Source organism: Macaca mulatta, chromosome 7, assembly GCF_049350105.2.
Source record: "Macaca mulatta isolate MMU2019108-1 chromosome 7, T2T-MMU8v2.0, whole genome shotgun sequence".
Classification (NCBI taxonomy): Eukaryota; Metazoa; Chordata; class Mammalia; order Primates; family Cercopithecidae; genus Macaca; species Macaca mulatta.
The window spans coordinates 5,232,035-5,249,518 of record NC_133412.1 but is presented as its reverse complement, the minus strand read 5'-3'; the positions used below and the strand labels follow the sequence as shown (position 1 = coordinate 5,249,518).

General features: G+C 43.7%; 1 protein-coding gene across 1 annotated transcript; it reads left to right on the top strand.

The window, feature by feature from the left end:
• Positions 1–7,387: 7,387 nt before the first annotated feature.
• NPAP1 (nuclear pore associated protein 1) lies at positions 7,388–13,878 on the top strand. Its single transcript, XM_001114698.5, has one exon. It carries the CDS (start codon positions 7,494–7,496, stop codon positions 10,968–10,970), a length of 3,477 nt encoding a protein of 1,158 aa, XP_001114698.5. The 5' UTR covers positions 7,388–7,493; the 3' UTR covers positions 10,971–13,878.
• The last annotated feature ends 3,606 nt before the right edge of the window (positions 13,879–17,484 follow it).

The window sequence follows — 17,484 nt, the reverse complement described above, 5'->3', positions numbered from 1 at the left end:
AGGTGATTACTTGGCATTTATACAACTTGCTTTATGTGAAAATACAGCTGTAAATCTCACAAGGTTTGGTGATCTTTTAAGAATTTCATTATGTTCTGCTATTAGTTGGAAGACCTATAAGAATACCCCCCTTTAAAATGCAATTTAATATACAGCAGGCTATGTGTTAGCTAAGTGAGCTCAAGAAATGAAGGAAATACGTTTTAGTTCCGTTTTGGACCCCCAGTCAAACCATCCACTTCTGTTCTATCTCTGCCATTTTATCTTCTATAAAATGGAGGAAGCTCTAAAGACATAAAGAGATGCTTCACAGCTTCATATTTAATTGTCTTTATTTGTTTTAGAATACCAATGACATATACCAATGACATATAAACAACTACTATGGTACCAATGACATATAAACAACTACTACAAAGAATCAAATAATTTTTGAGTCAAGTAGGACTCTGTCAAAACAAAGAGAAGTAAAGGGACCCCAAAATGACTATGACTTTTTCAAGGGGACACAATTATTTTTTGGTAGATCTGGAACAAGAACCTAGATATCCTCAATTCCACTTTATTGTTCTTTCATTGGGTTCTGAACACAGATAAATAAACAGAAAATAAAATTCTTCTCTTCTACATAACTGGTTGCAGGTCCTGGCAAGATTGAAATTGGAGTACTAAGAAGTATCTGAAAAATTCTGAAAGCTAGATGATACATACCAGGTACATAGAAACATGTAGTACCTGAAGATGATTCTATAGGTGAGCACAGCTGGTAATTCAATGTGTGCATGTACTGTAGTTTACAACAGGACAGTTAAATTTCATTTTCTGATACCTTGAAGGCTCCTCCCCAATATACAACACTAAATAAATATTTGAACTAGATCACATTTAGTTCTGCATGCTTATATACACCAATAAATAATTTGTTGTAGTTACCTTGATTTTTAATTTATACTTGATTATTTCCAAACACAAAACAGAGTTGGACATAGGTGTATGAGAGGCTGCAGAGATAAAGTGAGCTCATATCATTCACTGCCAAAATTAAGATCCTAATAACAACCTCTACATACCTGAATGTGTTCAGACCAACTATCTTCATTTTACAGGCAAGACTTCTGGAAAAATCAAGCTGAAGAATTCTGAACCACCCAATGTCCCTTATCTGTTTCAATAAGTATAATTATATAATATGGGAATTCTTCTGAGTGACAGAGAAGGGCAGTCCGGCTAAACATCCCCATGGCCATAATGCAGATATGATGGTCTCAAGCTATTTTAGAAAGACTGAAGTCTACTATTCCCATTACTTATCTTAATAGAAAATAACATTTAATATTCCCTATGTTTTGTGCTGGATAAATCTTTTTCCCTTTATTAAAATGAGTAGCCCATAACTGAGTCCATAGTTTGTACATTGTTGGAAGCTGAATAAATCTCTGTGGGTTACCAGGACCTCATTAATAAGTCACAGCTTTCTAGGGAGGATGTGCTGAAAAACTCACAGTTTAGTTTTACATTTATAACTAAATTATGATATAACCTTGATGAGTTAAGCTCATCTGTAAATGAAGAATACTGATACTTGCTACTTCAAAGGGCTCTTTTAAAGCATTCAATAAATTAATAGAGGTGTATATGCATGCATATATTTTAATACTTATACATACTTTAAAAGAACCCTACAGAATCCACTACAAAAATTTTGTGATGTGTCTCCCTAAACTAGTTCCTAACTACCCTGTTAAAATTATTTAAATGAACAAAAATCTATGTATTAAGATACACATCAGGGAACTCTAAATACTGCTTCTCACAGTACCTTTTCCCAACCGTGCTGCCTTCCTCTTCACACAAATCTTCAGTTCAGAAACCCTAGGGATTAATTCACTAATCCACCCACACCTTTATTCATTCAAGAAAATTATTGATACCCTACCAAATATCAAATACTGGTTTACAGGTATATTCAAGGAATATTAGCAGCGAAAAAAAAAAAAGGTAAATATTCCTACCTTCTATTTTAGTGGGGGATGGGGGCAAAAATAAACAGATGAATAAACAAATATATAAACATAAGTATACACATGTAAATTAAATTTAAATAAATAGGTAAAATAAATAGTATATCAGGTACATCCTAGAAAGAAATATAATGCAGGGAAGGGAGGCGAAGAGTGTCAGTTGATATGGGGGTTGCAATCTGAAATTATGTGGAAGGTAGAATTTAAGAAGAAGCGTAATGGGATCCTAGGAAACAACAATGTGTATGTCTGGGAAATGAGTGTTAGAAAAGAAATGGTAAAGAAAACAGTCAGATGGGACAACCATGGGCAAAAGTGTTCATACAGTATTCAGGTAACAGAAAGGATGATGTCACTGTGTAGGGGAGAGAGGGATCAGAGTGGAGAGAAGGAAATGAAGTCAGAAAAGAAATGGAGACCTCTGATTGCTAGGGTTTTGGAGGCATTTTAAGGACTTTGGCTTTTGCTTTGAGTAAGCCATTGAAGAGGCTTGGGTGATATTATCTGACTTACGTTTCCACAGGATCTCTCTTGGATATCATTTTGATTAGAGATTGTAGGAAATTAAGGACAAGATTGCGGAGACTAGGCTGGGCGCATTGGCTCACACCAGTAATCTCAGCACTTTGGGAGGCTGAGGCGGGTGGATCATGAGGTCAGGAGTTCAAACCAGCCTGGCCAAGATGGTGAAACCCCGTCTCTACTAAAAATATAAAAATTAGCCGGGCATGGTGGCAGTTGCCTGTAATCCCAGCTACTCGGAAGGCTGAGGCAGGGGCATCTCTTGAACCTGGGAGGCGGAGGTTGCAGTGAGCCGAGATTGCACCACTGCACTCTAGCCTAGACGACAGAGCAAGACTCAGTCTCAAAAAAAAAAAGAAAAAAAAAAGTGGGGAGACGAATAATCGATTCAAACAAGTGATTTACTCAAAGATGTGCCTTCTGCTCAGTAAAGACATAGATCGGGGTTAGCAAAAATGACCCACAGATCATTTTGTATGTCCTATGAGTGAATAATGATGATTACATTTTAAAAGGGTTCTTGAAGAATAAAAGAGAGGAGGTAAAAGAGGAAGAGGAAGAGGAGCTACAGAAACTGCATTTGGCCCACAAAGACTTAAATATTTAAAACCTAGAAAATGTTTGCCAAAACCTGAAATAAAGCATCTGACTGGAAGTAGGTCCTCAATAACATTGGAAAGAGGAATACATGAGTAAGTTAGTTGCTGAAAATATTGTGAAGTAATAGATATCGAGAAACCTCTATGACTTCATCCCCACCCTCACAAACAATGCCATTCATTTCCATTGAGCTAATGAAAAATGCACTTTGGTTTTCAAAACAGTTAACAAAAAAGCACTGTCTTACATTAAAAATGTCAAAAAAAATTTATGTAGTAACAAAAAATAAAAAGCATTTTCACAGTAATTAAAATTTTACAAAGCATTTCTATATTATGTAATTTAATCTTCCAATCAACTCCATGGGATAGGTATTATTTCCCCATACAGAAATTACCATATCCTAAATCCTTAGTGACTGATTCCTCAAGAAACGTTAGAGTCTGGAATGCTACATATGTTAATACTAAGGGTAGTTTTCTCCTATGGGAAGTCTGGCTTCCAGAATGAACAGGAACTTTCAGTTCAAGGTGACAGACCAGGAACACATATTTACTTTGTGTTCCTCCTGAAATTGTACTTAAATAAAAGTATACAAGTACCAAAATTTAGTAGACCAATGAAAGCCAAGAGATTGTGGAAGTCATCAACCATAGAAAGGTCTTGATACATTTCTGGAAAAAAGTTAACTGGAAGGGAAATAGATGAAACAACCAAGGAAAGGCTATGCTAAGAAGGAGCGGCACAAAGTCAGTCTGTCCTTGCTGAACCCTGGTTACAGTAAAGGGCAGAAGATTGTGGACAAATGTGAACCTGGAAGAGCCAATTCTTCTTAATGAATCCTGTGTGGCTAACTGGGCCTAAATTTAAAATAGAGCCAAGAAGCCATTTGCTGACTAGAGTTTATAACTGCACTGGCCAATTGGAACTAAGCCAATGTCTTTCTTTCTTTCTCTCTCTCTCTCTTTTTTTTTTCTTTTTTTGAGACAGAGTCTTACTCTGTCACCCAGGCTGGAATGCAGTGGCATGATCTCGGCTCACTGCAACCTCTGCCACCTCACCCAGCGAAGTAGCTGGAATTACAGGTGTGCACCACCACACCCGGCTATTTTTTTTTTTTTTTTTCTGGAGTTTTAGTAGAGACAGGGTTTCACCGTGTTGCCCAGGCTGGTCTCAAACTCCTGATCTCAAGTGATCCACCCACCTGGGCTTCCCAAACTGCTGGGATTACAGATGTAAGCCACTGTACTAGGCCAGAACTAAGCCAGTTTCAAACCTTCATTTGCCTAAAGAAACTTATGTGGGACCCTGGACAGGGAACTTTTGCTATAAAACCCAAGTCTTCCCTTTGTTTTCTGGAATGCACCTTTGTTTTGCACCAGAGGATGCAGTTTGCAAACCGTTCACTGGAACAAAGTCTCTTTCCTCCACATTCCACATTCTTTTTTCAGATAACTTTTCTTCACGAGAGAGGAGACCAAAATTATTTTAGGGAAAGAAGTTCATTTAATGAGGTTCATGAGTCAGTAAAGTGCAGAAGATTCAGTGTGTCCTCACATTAACTCTGTATGACTTACAGTGGATTGTTGGCGAGATAGTTCAACCACAGGGTGCTAGGTATGGTTTATTGTCACTACCACGATTCTATACAAAGCTGGCCACCCAGAGATTCATTTGATATGATTGGAGATTGGTGCTTTAAAAAATTATTAAATTACAAGTAATCTCAGCTGGCAATTATAAATTGTTGCTATTATCACAATATTTATGTAATTATTAAATTTTTGGAAAATATTTTGCCTTGACAGATTTCATCTCAACATGCTTGCTTCTGTCAAGTCAAACGATCTCAGAATAACCATTTGCCATCTAATGTTATTTTGCCTCACAAGGACAAGGAAGATTTTATATTCAAAAAAAGCATCTATTCCCATTTGACAAGAAAAATAAAGAGGTGGAATTTTCTGGAATACCCTTGTCCAAATTTCCTTTTATTGTCCTGAAACCCCAATATTCATTATTTGTTTAATGAATTTTTCCCCTTTGGGGGAAAATGGCTGTAATTTATTGTTTTCAAATAAGCCTGACATTTGATCATCTTGTTTCAGAGTTCTCGTAGGAAATCTTTGTCCAATATTGTACCAGATTATTTTTGTTCAAACAAATGATATCAAGAGATTACAGTTAAATGCCATAACTTTAAACAATTTCTCTGTTCCCTGAGAGGTTAGGAAGGACTTATAATATGTCTCCTCTTTTGAAACAAAATTTGGGTCAGAGCAAAACTTTGTGTCCTAGAAACATAAGCTTTGTTGGATATGGAAGCCCACATTTACTCTGACATACTATAAAATATATGAGCAGACGGATAAAATGGATTTTGTAGTATGTTAACTAGGCTTGATGTTATTTTAAATCGATTTTTTAAACTAAAAAATACATTAAAATATTTTTTCTGATCTCTGATTCTTGGTTCTGAACCTTCCACGTGTCCTATGTCTGGCACACAACATTAGCCCAAAGAGAGCAAAGCAGTCCAGTTAAATAAACCAAAGAAACAAGATTAAAACTAGATAAGGTCATGTGTAGGATTTTCCAAATCTTTCTTGTCATGCTGAAACTTCCAGCTCTTAAGACAGTAACACATATTTCCTTTGTCCTAACAACCAATATTAAGTCTCCTTCCTTGGGCATAAGGATATGTATAGTTATACTTAGGTGACAGTAATGTATAGTAAAGAGTGGACCTCGCTGGCATGCTGACAATGACCAAATTGTGTTGATCATATTTTAATCGAATACGTTGCTCCACTACTAACTTGCAAATTTCTAACATATTCCAAGAGGGCCAGAGAACTGGTTTATCCATTTGGATTAATCCACTGGTGAATTTCTTTCAGGATAGGCCAAAATGGATCTGGACTATAATCTTTACATATTTAGATCCTTCAAACTAGATCAAAAAGGAAATCTGGGCTGCAAGGCTCAATTAGAAGAACAGTATGGGATGCTGCTTTGCTGACTGTTGGTGGTCACTGCCCCGTGTCTTCAGAGGAGACTGGAGCCCAGTGCCTGCCATGATCAACTTACGAGGTGAAGTAAGGGCTTCCCCCTAGGCATGCATGTGCTTAGTACAGATGTGCTGTGTGCTAGGTACCCTAAGGACTACAGAAAATAATGAGAATACATGATGTGTCCATAACAAGGAGGCACACAGGCCAGAGCACAAGCTCTGGAATCACACAGCCCAGGTTCGAAGCGTGGCGAGGCCACTGCCATATCAATGACCTGAGGAGCAGCCTAAGGCTTAAATGTTGTTGCTGCTGCTGTTTGGGGGGTGTGTGTGTGTGGTTTTGTTTTGTTTTGTTTTGTTTTGTTTTGTTTTGTTTTGTTTGAGACAGAGTTTTGCTGTGTCGCCCAGGCTGGAGTGCAGTGAGGTGATCTCAATTCACTGCAACCTCCACCTCCCGCTTTCAAACGATTCTCCTGCCTCAGCCTCCCTAGTAGCTGGGATTACAAGTGCGTGCCACCACGCCCAGTTAATTTTTGTATTTTTAGTGGAGACGGAGTTTTACCATGTTAGTCAGGCTGGTCTTGAACTCCTGACCTCAGGTGATCCACCCACCTTGGCCTCACAAAGTGCTGGCATTAAAGGCATGAGCCACGGGCGCCCAGCCTTAAATGTTTAAAACAAATTTGTGAAAAGAAAAGCAGTGAAGAGGCCCCGCCTGTCAGGAAGAGATGTGGTAGGGCGTAGCATCTACTCAGGACAAGGCACCATGTCCCCTCCTCGGAAACCCTCATGGCCTGGCTGGTGACCCTGGCGCCACAGAGAAGGCACACCTGGCTCCAGGCAGCACAGAGGCACTGCCAAGGTCCTGAAGGAGCCTGGCAGGATATGGGTTGTCCTGTGCTCAACTTCAAGCAGATGTACCCTCTGTGAACCGGGGAATGGGGACGGCAGACACAGGGCCACTGCGTGCGACAGCGCCGGGCCAGGGCTCCTCGAGGAACAAGCAGAGCCGGCGCCCAGGTGACGAGAGCTCTGGCGACGGGCCCGCAGGTCCCAGCAGTTCCCTCACAGAGGCCACGCGGTGCAACACGTGCCACCAGCAGCGGGGCTTCCGGGGGTCCTGGGACAGCTGGGGCCGACAGGGCGTCGCCCTTTGCCCTCTGACCCCTGCGTTTTGCGCCCCCGCTGGCGCGCCCTGGTTCTGTGAGGAACCTCGCAGAGGCGTCGCAGGCGCCCAGCCAGTCAGTTTGTGCTTGGTCGCCAGAGGAGGCGGTGGCTGAGGAGAGCCGAGTCCACCGCTGACCCTGTTGTACGGTAGGAGGCACGGCTAGCTCTAAATGGGCAATTTGTTTAGTAAATTTAGACCCGGGTGTCGCCGCCGGCCTGTACCAGGGCCAGGGCGTGGCGCCCCCGCTCCCCTGGCCCGGGACGCCTCCCAGCCCGGCCGGGTTCACCCCGCAGCCACCCCGCGCCCTTTCCGCGGCTTGTTCCGCCGGAATGCCCGTCGCAGGCCTTCGCCAGGCGGCATCTTCGTCGCCCCTAAGAGGCCGTGTCCTCTCCCGCGGGCTGCGGCCGCCCCTCTGGGGGTCCTGCCGGCTGTGGGCTGGGGGCTGGCCACGAGGAAGACACCCGTGCTGCCTACTCGGAACCCCCCGAGGTTTGGACACCCCGGCTCCGTGAGGATCCCTCCTCCCAGCCGCGCGTTCACCCTCCGGCTGCCTTCACCAAGTGAGCCGCCTGCGGTCACGGCCAGGAGGCCCATCCCAGCCACTCTCCCGGAGGAGACCGAGGTGCGGGCCCAAGAAGGGCCCAGAAGGGCAAAGACGGGTGAGGATCCGGTGCGGATCAAAGGGGAGGATGACGAGAAAAGGGCCCCCCTTAGCAGCGGAGAAGCATCGTCCACATCCAGGTCCCAGGGCACCCAGGAAGACCTCGCCTCCTTCATCTGCAGCCCTGGGCCTCTGGAGGGAAATGTCCACCACAGGTTCTCAGAAAACAGCGTGAGTGAGAAGGCCCAGGCGTCTCCAGCGAGCTCCTGCTTGGAAGGCCCTGCCACGCCCAGCACACACAGCGAGGCCGGATGTGCCCGGCATCTTGGAAAGCCTGATCCGGATGCAGCAGCGCCCCCTGAGCCAGTCGCGGGCTGCTCCCTGCTGCCGCAGAAGTTGGCCGGGGAAGTGCCGAATGAAGAGCCACCGCCCAGCTCTCTAGGCTCGCCGAGTCTGCTGATGTCCGGTACGAGGATGCCTGATGGGAAGCCTTTCGGTATTCCTCCAAGGAGCGCTGCTCCTCCCAGAGCTGCCCGCAACAGGCCCTGCAAAAGGAAAATGTCGATTCCACTGCTGCTGCCGCTGCCCCCTTCACTGCCATTGCTGTGGGATCGAGGTGAGCTTCCCCCACCTGCTAAGCTCCCCTGCCTGTCTGTCGAGGGAGCCCTACACACCTTAGAGAAGAGCCCTGAGTATAAAAGGAATAGCAGAATCTTGGAGGATAAAACAGAGACCATGACAAACAGCAGCTTCACCCAACCTGCCCCTTCTTTCTCCCCACCTGTGGAGACTACAGACTCCCTGCCCCTTGCCACTTACACTGACACTTCACAGGTCCCAGCTCCTTTGCCCATCCCTGACTTGGCTGACCTGGCTACTGGACCCCTCATTCTGCCTGTCCCTCCACTTTCCACCACACCAAAAATGGATGAGAGAATAGCATTCACAATCCCTAACTCTCCTCGGGCTCTTCCTGCTGACCTTGTTCCCCTTTTGAGGGATCAATCTAATGAAAAAGGAGGCTCTTGTCATTCAGTCGTAGGAGCAGCGCCTCCCACTTCTGACCCCCCAACACCTCCTAGCCTCACACCCTTCTTCAAGCCTCCTGTGAGAAGGGAGTCCCCAATATCTATGCATGTGGATTCCCCTCCTCCTCTTTCCTTCCTGACTCTTCTTCCAGTCCCTTCCACCAGGACCTCAGTTATCACCAGCAAGCCTATGAATTCCACATCAGTCATTTCCACTATCACAACAAATACATCTGGCCACCTAACCTCACAGACTACGGTAGACCCTGAAGTAGTTAACATGGATACTACTGCCCCTTCTCAGGTTGTTATTTTCACATCTTCCCTAAGCTCCAGGGTGAGCTCACTCCCAAATTCCCAAATACATTGCAGTGCAGAGCAGAGGCACACAGGAAAGACATCAGTCTACACATCTCCACTTCCATTTATATTCCACAATACCACCCCAAATTTTAACCAATTCTTTGGAAAAGAAGCCACCCCTCAGCCCAAATCTGGGGCTCCTGATGGGCAGCAGCAGAAAGCTTCTCTCCCCGGTGCCTGTGTTTTTCTGAGCCTTCCCATCATTGCTCCTCCAGTCACCTCCACTTTAGTGAACAGTGCCTCTACAGCATCATCATCCAAGCCTCCCATTGAAACCAATGCTATGAATACCACTCCTCCCTCCAAGGCTGTCATCTTGCAGTCTGCCTCTGTCTCCAAGAAGTACCTCCCATTTTACCTGGGGCTTCCTGGTTCTGGGAACACACGACCCAGTAGCAACATTGCCTCAGTCCAAGCTTCCACCAGTTTGCCTGCACAGTCAGTCAGGGGAACAACTCCAACTTCCAACTATGCTTTAAATCCAGGAGCCACCGCTCAGCCCAAATTTGGGGCCCCTGATGGGCTACAGCAGAAAACCTCTCTCCCCAGTGCCCATGATTTTCTGAGCCTTCCTATCATGGTTCCTCCAGACACCTCCACTTTAGTGAGCAATGCCTCTGCAGCATCATTAGCCAAGCCTGCCATTGACGCCAGTGCTATGAATACCACCCCTCCTTCCAAAACTGTCATCTTGCAGTCTACCTTTGTCTCCAGGAAGGAGTACATCCGATTTTATGTGGGGCTTCCTGGTTCTGGGAACATACTACACAGTGACAACATTGCTTCAGCCCAAGTCTCCACCAGTTTTCCTGCACAGGCAGGCAGGAAACCAGTCACAACTTCCAGCCATCCTTTAAATACAGAATCTATCTCTCATTCCACACTTGGGGCCACTGATGGGCAGCAGAAGTCTGACAGTTCTTTTATTCTGGGGAATCCAGCAACCCCAGCACCAGCTATAGGCTTACCATCTCCCTCAGCCCAGCCACTGAGTGGCAGCATAATTCCACCAGGTTTTGCAGAGTTAACATCACCATATTCTGCATTGGGCACACCTATTAATGCCGAGCCTGCCAAGAGTCACAACGCAAGTGCTTTCCCCAATGGCACAGCAAAGACTTCTGGATTTAGAGTTGCCACTGGGATGCCTGGCACTGGAGACAGCACCTCACTGGTTGGAAATACTATTCTAGGCCCACAAGTGATTATGGGACCTGGAACCCCTATGGATGGTGGGAGCATTGGATTCACCATGTCTGCCCCAGGCCCCAGTTCCACATCAGGAGAACTCAGCACTGGACAAGAACAGAGTGGGACACCCAGCACCACTTCTGTTTTCCCATTTGGTCGAGTAGCCTGGGACCCAACTGGCCACAGCATGGCTGCTGCACCACAAGGGGCTAATAACATTCCTGTATTTGGATTTACTTCTGCTGCCACCTACATTCCTGGTTTGGACCCACCTACCCAGAATTCAGGCAGCGGTATGGGAGGGGATGGCACCAAACCCATGGTTGGAGGCCCTTGTGTTCCTGCTTTTCAACAGTGCATCCTGCAGCACACATGGACAGAGAAAAAATTCTACACTTCAAGCACCCACCACTATGAACAAGAAACATACGTTAGGAGACATGTCTGTTTCCAACTTCCATAAAAGCACCTGTGGTTCACCTGACCACACCACATCAGTTGTGGTTGTAAACACCAGCATTATCCCTTTGTATGGTCATGCTTCCAGTTTCACCTTCATGCCAAGTGCCTGCCACATACCTCTCCAGAACTCAGGTTGTGCACCAGGAGGCGACGACAACATCCCTGTGGTTGGAGGCCCTTGTGCTCCCTTTCTCCATCAGTAAATGTGGGGCCCACCCGGACAAAACACAGGTGGTACATCTGCAGTGAATGCCAACATATCTTTAATTGGAGGTCCTTGTGTATCCACCTACCAACAAAGTACCTAGGGCCCATCTGGACAAAACACACAGATATACATCTTCCAGGAGTGCCAACATTCATTTAATGGGAGGCCCTCATGTGCGCATGTATCAGGAAATCACCTGGGGCCCACCTGGACAAAGCACAAACCATGCCATGAGGGGCAGCAACACAATGGCTGTGACTGGTTGTGCTTTTGGTCTCCCATTCACACAAAGCATCTGAGGCCCACCTTGCTAATGCAGGTGGTGCAATAGGAGATAACCCCAGACATTCATAGGGAGAAACCTTTAGTCTCCATTTCAGTAAAATACTATGCACCTGCCCAAGGTGCTCCTTTTGACTTTAGAGGAACCAGCATTGTTTTTGTTTTGTTTGTTTGTTTGTTTGTTTGTTTTTGAGACAGAGGCTTCCCCCAGGCTGGAGTGAGCACCTGAGGCCCACCTTGCTAAATGCAGGTGGTGCAATAGGAGATAACCCCAGACATTCATAGGGAGAAACCTTTAGTCTCCCTTTCAGTAAAATACTATGCACCTGCCCAAGGTGCTCCTTTTGACTTTAGAGGAACCAGCATTGTTTTTGTTTTGTTGTTTGTTTGTTTGTTTGTTTGTTTGTTTTTGAGACAGAGGCTTCCCCCAGACTGGAGTGAGCACCTGAGGCCCACCTTGCTAAATGCAGGTGGTGCAATAGGAGATAACCCCAGACATTCCTAGGGAGAAACCTTTAGTCTCCCTTTCAGTAAAATACTATGCACCTGCCCAAGGTGCTCCTTTTGACTTTAGAGGAACCAGCATTGTTTTTGTTTTGTTTGTTTGTTTGTTTGTTTGTTTTTGAGACAGAGGCTTCCCCCAGGCTGGAGTGCAGTGGCATGATCTTGCCTCACTGCAACCTCCACCTCCTGGGTTCAAGAAATTCTCCTTTCTTAGCCTCCCGAGTAGCTGGGAGTACAGGCACATGCCACCACACCTGGCTAATTTTTATAATTGTGGCAGAGATGGGGTTCCACCTTATTGGTCAGGCTGGTCTCAAACTCCTGACCTCAGGTGATCCACCCGCCTCGGCCTCCCAAAGTGCTAGGATTACAGGCGTGAGCCACTGTGCCCAGCCTAGAGGAGCCAGCATTGTTAGTTAAATACTTGTGTTTGGATGGCCCTGGTCAGAGCAACTGTGCCTCTGATGGAAAGCAGCCACTAGTGACACTTGTACCCGCCAAGGCCTTCATAGGAGCCACTAACTCATTTCTTACTTCTATCAGGGGTCTCAAGGAATAAGAAGCAATCTTCCTCCACATAAAGTTCTCATAAATTGACATTTTTTTCCAAGAGGAACAGGCTCACTTCCCTCAAGTTAAACTCAACCCGCTCTCTCCCTGCAGAAGCTGGAGGCCCAAAACTAGAGAGAGAGAGAGAGAGAGAAACAGAGAGAGAGAGAGAGTTTGTTGGTGAGTGGAGCAGATGAGCCCAGTCAGAACCGCACTGTATTTTAGTGGTCTTCTACACTGTATAGAGGGTAGAGGAAACGTGTGTATCATCAGCTGTACCCTCTCTGGCTTGACTGTTAACTTGGCTGACCCTACCTCTGGGACAGTTCTCTCTAGTCATGGACAGAAAGGCAAAATTCCCAATTTTGTGGACCCTACATTCTAGTTGAAAGGGAGAGAAGAAGCAACAAACATGGAAATTATCTGGTAAATTAGCCTGTAACAAATGCTATGGAAAATAAAGAAGTACATGGCGGATTGAGATGGTAGATAGAGAAGCAGGGGTTTCAGTTTACACTATGGACAAGCCTCACTGGGAAGGTAAATTTAAAGTCTAGAGAGAGGCAGTTGAGCCAGATACATGAGCAAAGACCATTCCAGATAATAGGAGTGGTCATTGCAAAGGCCCAGAGGAAGGATCCCTGGTGTCCTCATGGAGCAGTTAGTAAGGAAAAGTGGCTGGAATGAAGTCAGCAAGTGGGAGGGAGGGATAGAGGAAAGGAGGACAGAGAATATGTGAGTGGAATTCCTTCCTCCAGTATTTACTAGTTGTGTAATTACAGTTGATTCAACCTTCAAGAGTCTCAGTGAAATCAGTACTTTTACTATGGCCTGTTTATCTCACAAGATTTTTGAAAGGATAAAATGAAATAATATGGAGAAATGACTTATAAGCCATTGTTGTAATTTGTTCTACACATAGGGATGGATAGATGGATGGATGGATAGATTAGATGCATAGACAGACAGAGAGAGAGAGAGAGAGTTGTGGACTGAATGTTTGTGTCCCTCCCCAAAATTCATATTTTAAAGCCCTAACTCCCAATGTGATGGTATTAGGAGGTGGGGCTTTGGGGAGGTGATTAGGTTTAGATGAAGTCATGAAGATGAAACCCCCATGATGGGATTTGTGCCTTTATAAGAAGAAGAAGAAATACCAGTGCTTTCTCTAATTGCCATGTGAAGGTATACCAAGAAAGTAACTATCTGTAAGCCAGGAAAAGAGTTCTCACAAGAAACAGAATTTGCCTTTATCTTGGACTTCCCAACCTTTAGAATTGTAGAAAATAAATGTATATTGTTGAAGCTACCAGTCCATGGCATTTTTTGTAGCAATCAGAACTGACGAAAGAAAAGAAGAAAGAAAGCAAGAAAGCAAGCAAGCAAGCAAGCAAGCAAGAAAGAAAGGAGGGAAGGAAGGAAGGAAGGAAGGAGAGAGAGAGATGATAGATGATTGATAGATAATAGAGAACATATATATGTACGGTCAATGACTGAGTTCCTTAGGCAATGGTGCCTTGATTGCCTTTATTAGGCAATTCAAATAGAAGAATAGAAGAACCCCTTTTTATTAGCATAAAAGCATTTAGCATTTATGAAGCAAACACACATAAAAATATGATAACAGAGACTAAAACATCTGTGAGATTAGGCCTGAAAGAAAACAATCACAGAGAAATTACTGAATTCCTCCTATCACCCTGGGGCCTGATTCATTGACTCTGAGTTGTTTAGTACAGTTCCAGAGGATCAAAGCTCCTGTTTCCTGGCCAGATAATCACCTAACTTTTGTAATCAGAACTGCCTTTCAGAAGCAGAGTGGAAATCCAGTTTTCTTCTAATAGCCCTATACCCTTGCAATATTACCAGGGACAAATTTTTAAAATTCATACTTCATGACATTTTTTAGAAAGCCTCAAGCTAAATATTATGATCCTGGTAAGACAAACTTTAAATAAATGTGTGAGAGATATAAAGATAATTTTTCTTTTCATGTTTTGATGTGCTTATACAACTGAAACTATTTCTAAACAAATAGAAATATTGTTTGATTTTTTATTAAAATAAAAAGTGAACATAATATCAATTTGAATAATACTGAAATTCAACCTTCCTACTGCAGTTTCCTCCTCCAGAGATAGTTTTGCTACTTTCATGTTACTCCCATATTTCTGAGTTTGCTTTTTACTTCAACTGTTATGTTATCTTACAGATGACATTGTTTTTCCTAAAACTTGAAGTGCCTTCCTTTTTTTCTCCTTGAACTCTTTTCCCATTAAAAAAAAAAAAATGGTTTTGGTTTTCTAAAATTTTCAGATAGTATTGTTTACTTGACTGCATCCCTTCCTTTTCCAGAAACCTTGAGCCTCCTCCACTGGTTTGGGAGCAGTAAGACCAAAGTAAGTGTAAAAAGTAAAGTAGAGGTTCCTCTTCAAAGACTTTCCTCCCCATCTAATAAGAAATAAATAGTAACTTCTCTTAAAAGCAAAATTTATTCAAAGACCTGTGCTAACATTCTTAAATATCTGCTATCCATAATAAAGAAATCAGTGTACTTTATGCTCTTAGCTCCCACAGTTTAGCCTAAATATTTGCCCTGGCATGTGTATACTGGTCCAAGTATTAGGTCATAGCCTGTTCCTCTTCCCTATTTAAAAGTGTTTTTACCTTTCTCAGCATTCCACAAGTTACTTCCTCCTTCCTTTGTTCTCCTCTACCTTTGCCTCTTTTAAAAAGTTCTAAGTTGCTAGCCAGTCGGGACAAATGCAGAATGTGAGGTCCCGTTCCAGCCAATGGAAACCGGACACAGCAGTAGGGTGAATGCGTCAGGTTATAAATGACCCTGTCTCGTTTGTTCTGTATACTGTCATGGAAAAACTGCTGGCGAGTGTACCCTTTCTGCAGGAAGTAAAAATGGCCTTACTAAATAAATTAAATTTATGTTCAAGTGCTATTTCTTTACGGCATCGAGGAACAAGCATTTCAAATATAAGGACATGGTCTCAGAAGAAAGAGGCCTAAAGGAGCCACCCAAACTTCTTTTAGTTTAGGCCAGAAATGCTCACTAATCACTAATTTTTCAAAAATATCTAATTCTTGCTGCATCATCCTAATTTCCTGAATCTATGGTAGAGCCAGGAATCTGGATTTCAGGCAGCACTCTAGGGAAGTGTGATGCACAGTCCATGTTTCCTATTCTTCCAAATACTGCTTCAGGCCTTACATGAGAGCTCACCAAAGTCCTCATTCATCTCATAAGATAAAAAAATGTGTACAGGATGTGGTTCAAAGCCCTAATTAGTAATAAGTAGAGTATTTCCCTCATATCTGTGTCTCATGAACTAGAAAATGGCCTGTGGAAAATTTGAGAATTTCCAACTCATGGATGCATGTCTTTCTTGCTCTAAATATCTTCACATTAGAGGCCTAGAAACTGCACCCGACTGTGAGAAGCCTGTCCAGGACCTCCCTGAACCAGTCATTGCTGTGATCCCAGGGTTATGTGATACAATGAGGGCTTGCCAAACAACAGTTCATTCTTTACCTGAGGCAGAGCTGGGAATGGCACTCTCAGAAGTCCCAGGACAGGAGTGTCATCGTCAGATGTGCCTTCCAGATAGGAAAATTGAGGCTCATAAAATCAAACAGCTGCTAAGTTTTACAGCCATGATCAAGATCCTGGATTTATCCAATGCGTGAAATGAGGTGTGGGAGGGACCAGAAAAAAAAGAAGCCAAACAAAATCTCTGCTAAAAAATTGTCTGTCTTAGGTAAATAGTACCTTTGCTTTAAATGCATACTAAGTTGTGAATGACTGATATCAGAGACTTTCTTGGAAGTAGGTTTTATAGGATGGAGGACAAATGAAAGTTTATGGCCAAAGAAAGAAGAGTCAGTGGGTTGGTGCATTGAAGTAAGTGGTTCCGAAAGCAAACTAGGTCAACTTTTTAACTGGCTAGTGAAAATGGGATTCCTTAGGCTGGGTTAAACAGAGGTTTCCTCAACTGAAACCACGAGGATACGAAAGCAAGGAGAAGACAGGAATAAATAGGACTCCAGCAGGCAGAATAGGATTTATTCAGGGCATGCAATGTGGAGGGCCCTAATGGGAACATGACAGTGTTGAGAGGATCCCATTCTCTTGGGAATGAAGCATTCCTACAGGGAGAGTGTCTGAGACTTCCTAGCATATGTCTGCTGTGCAAGTAATTACATTGTCAATTTAATGGTTTAAAAAATATTCTGGTGAGGGGAAGCATTAGTTCAAGACATGCTGAGATGTAACCAATCAACAGACCAGAAACATTGATACTTTATGGGTGCCTTAACTCCAAACTACTAAATGACCGTGTTTTGCCATCTTTAAGCTACAGGGGTTCTGGGCTTCAATACTATATGCAGAGAATATTAACACCAGACATTGGTTGTTTAAAAATGATTATCAGGCTGGGCACAGCGTCTCATGCCTGTAATCCCAGCACTTTGGGAGGCTGAAGCGGGCAGATCACCTGAGGTCAGGTGTTCAAAACCAGCCTGGCCAACATGACGAAACCCCATCTCTACTAAAAATACAAAAATTAGCTGGCCGTGGTGGTGTGCACCTGTAATCCCAGCTACTCCAGAGGCTGAGGCACAAAAATCGCTGGAACCTGGGAGGTGGAGGTTGCAGTGAGCAGAGATCAAGCCACTGCACTCCAGCCTGGGCAACAACGAGACTCCATCTCAAAAAAATAAAAATAAAAATAAAAAACGAACTTGTCATCCTTACTTTATTATATTGCATCCTGGCACTATTAACCATCATTTTACTGCATATAGAGAGCAACTCTATACTTCATGCAAACTACATAGACTAGCATTTTCTTTGTAAAGGGAAAGGCAAGATGATTCTCAAAAGGAAACTGGAGGAATTCTGGGGAAAAAATAGAGGAGATAAGTGTTACTTGTTTCTCCTTCTTTGATGATAATTGTG

Excerpts from the sequence above, each read along its gene's own strand:
- NPAP1 (XM_001114698.5), top strand. The coding sequence starts at position 7,494 with ATGGGCAATTTGTTTAGTAAATTTAGACCCGGGTGTCGCCGCCGGCCT.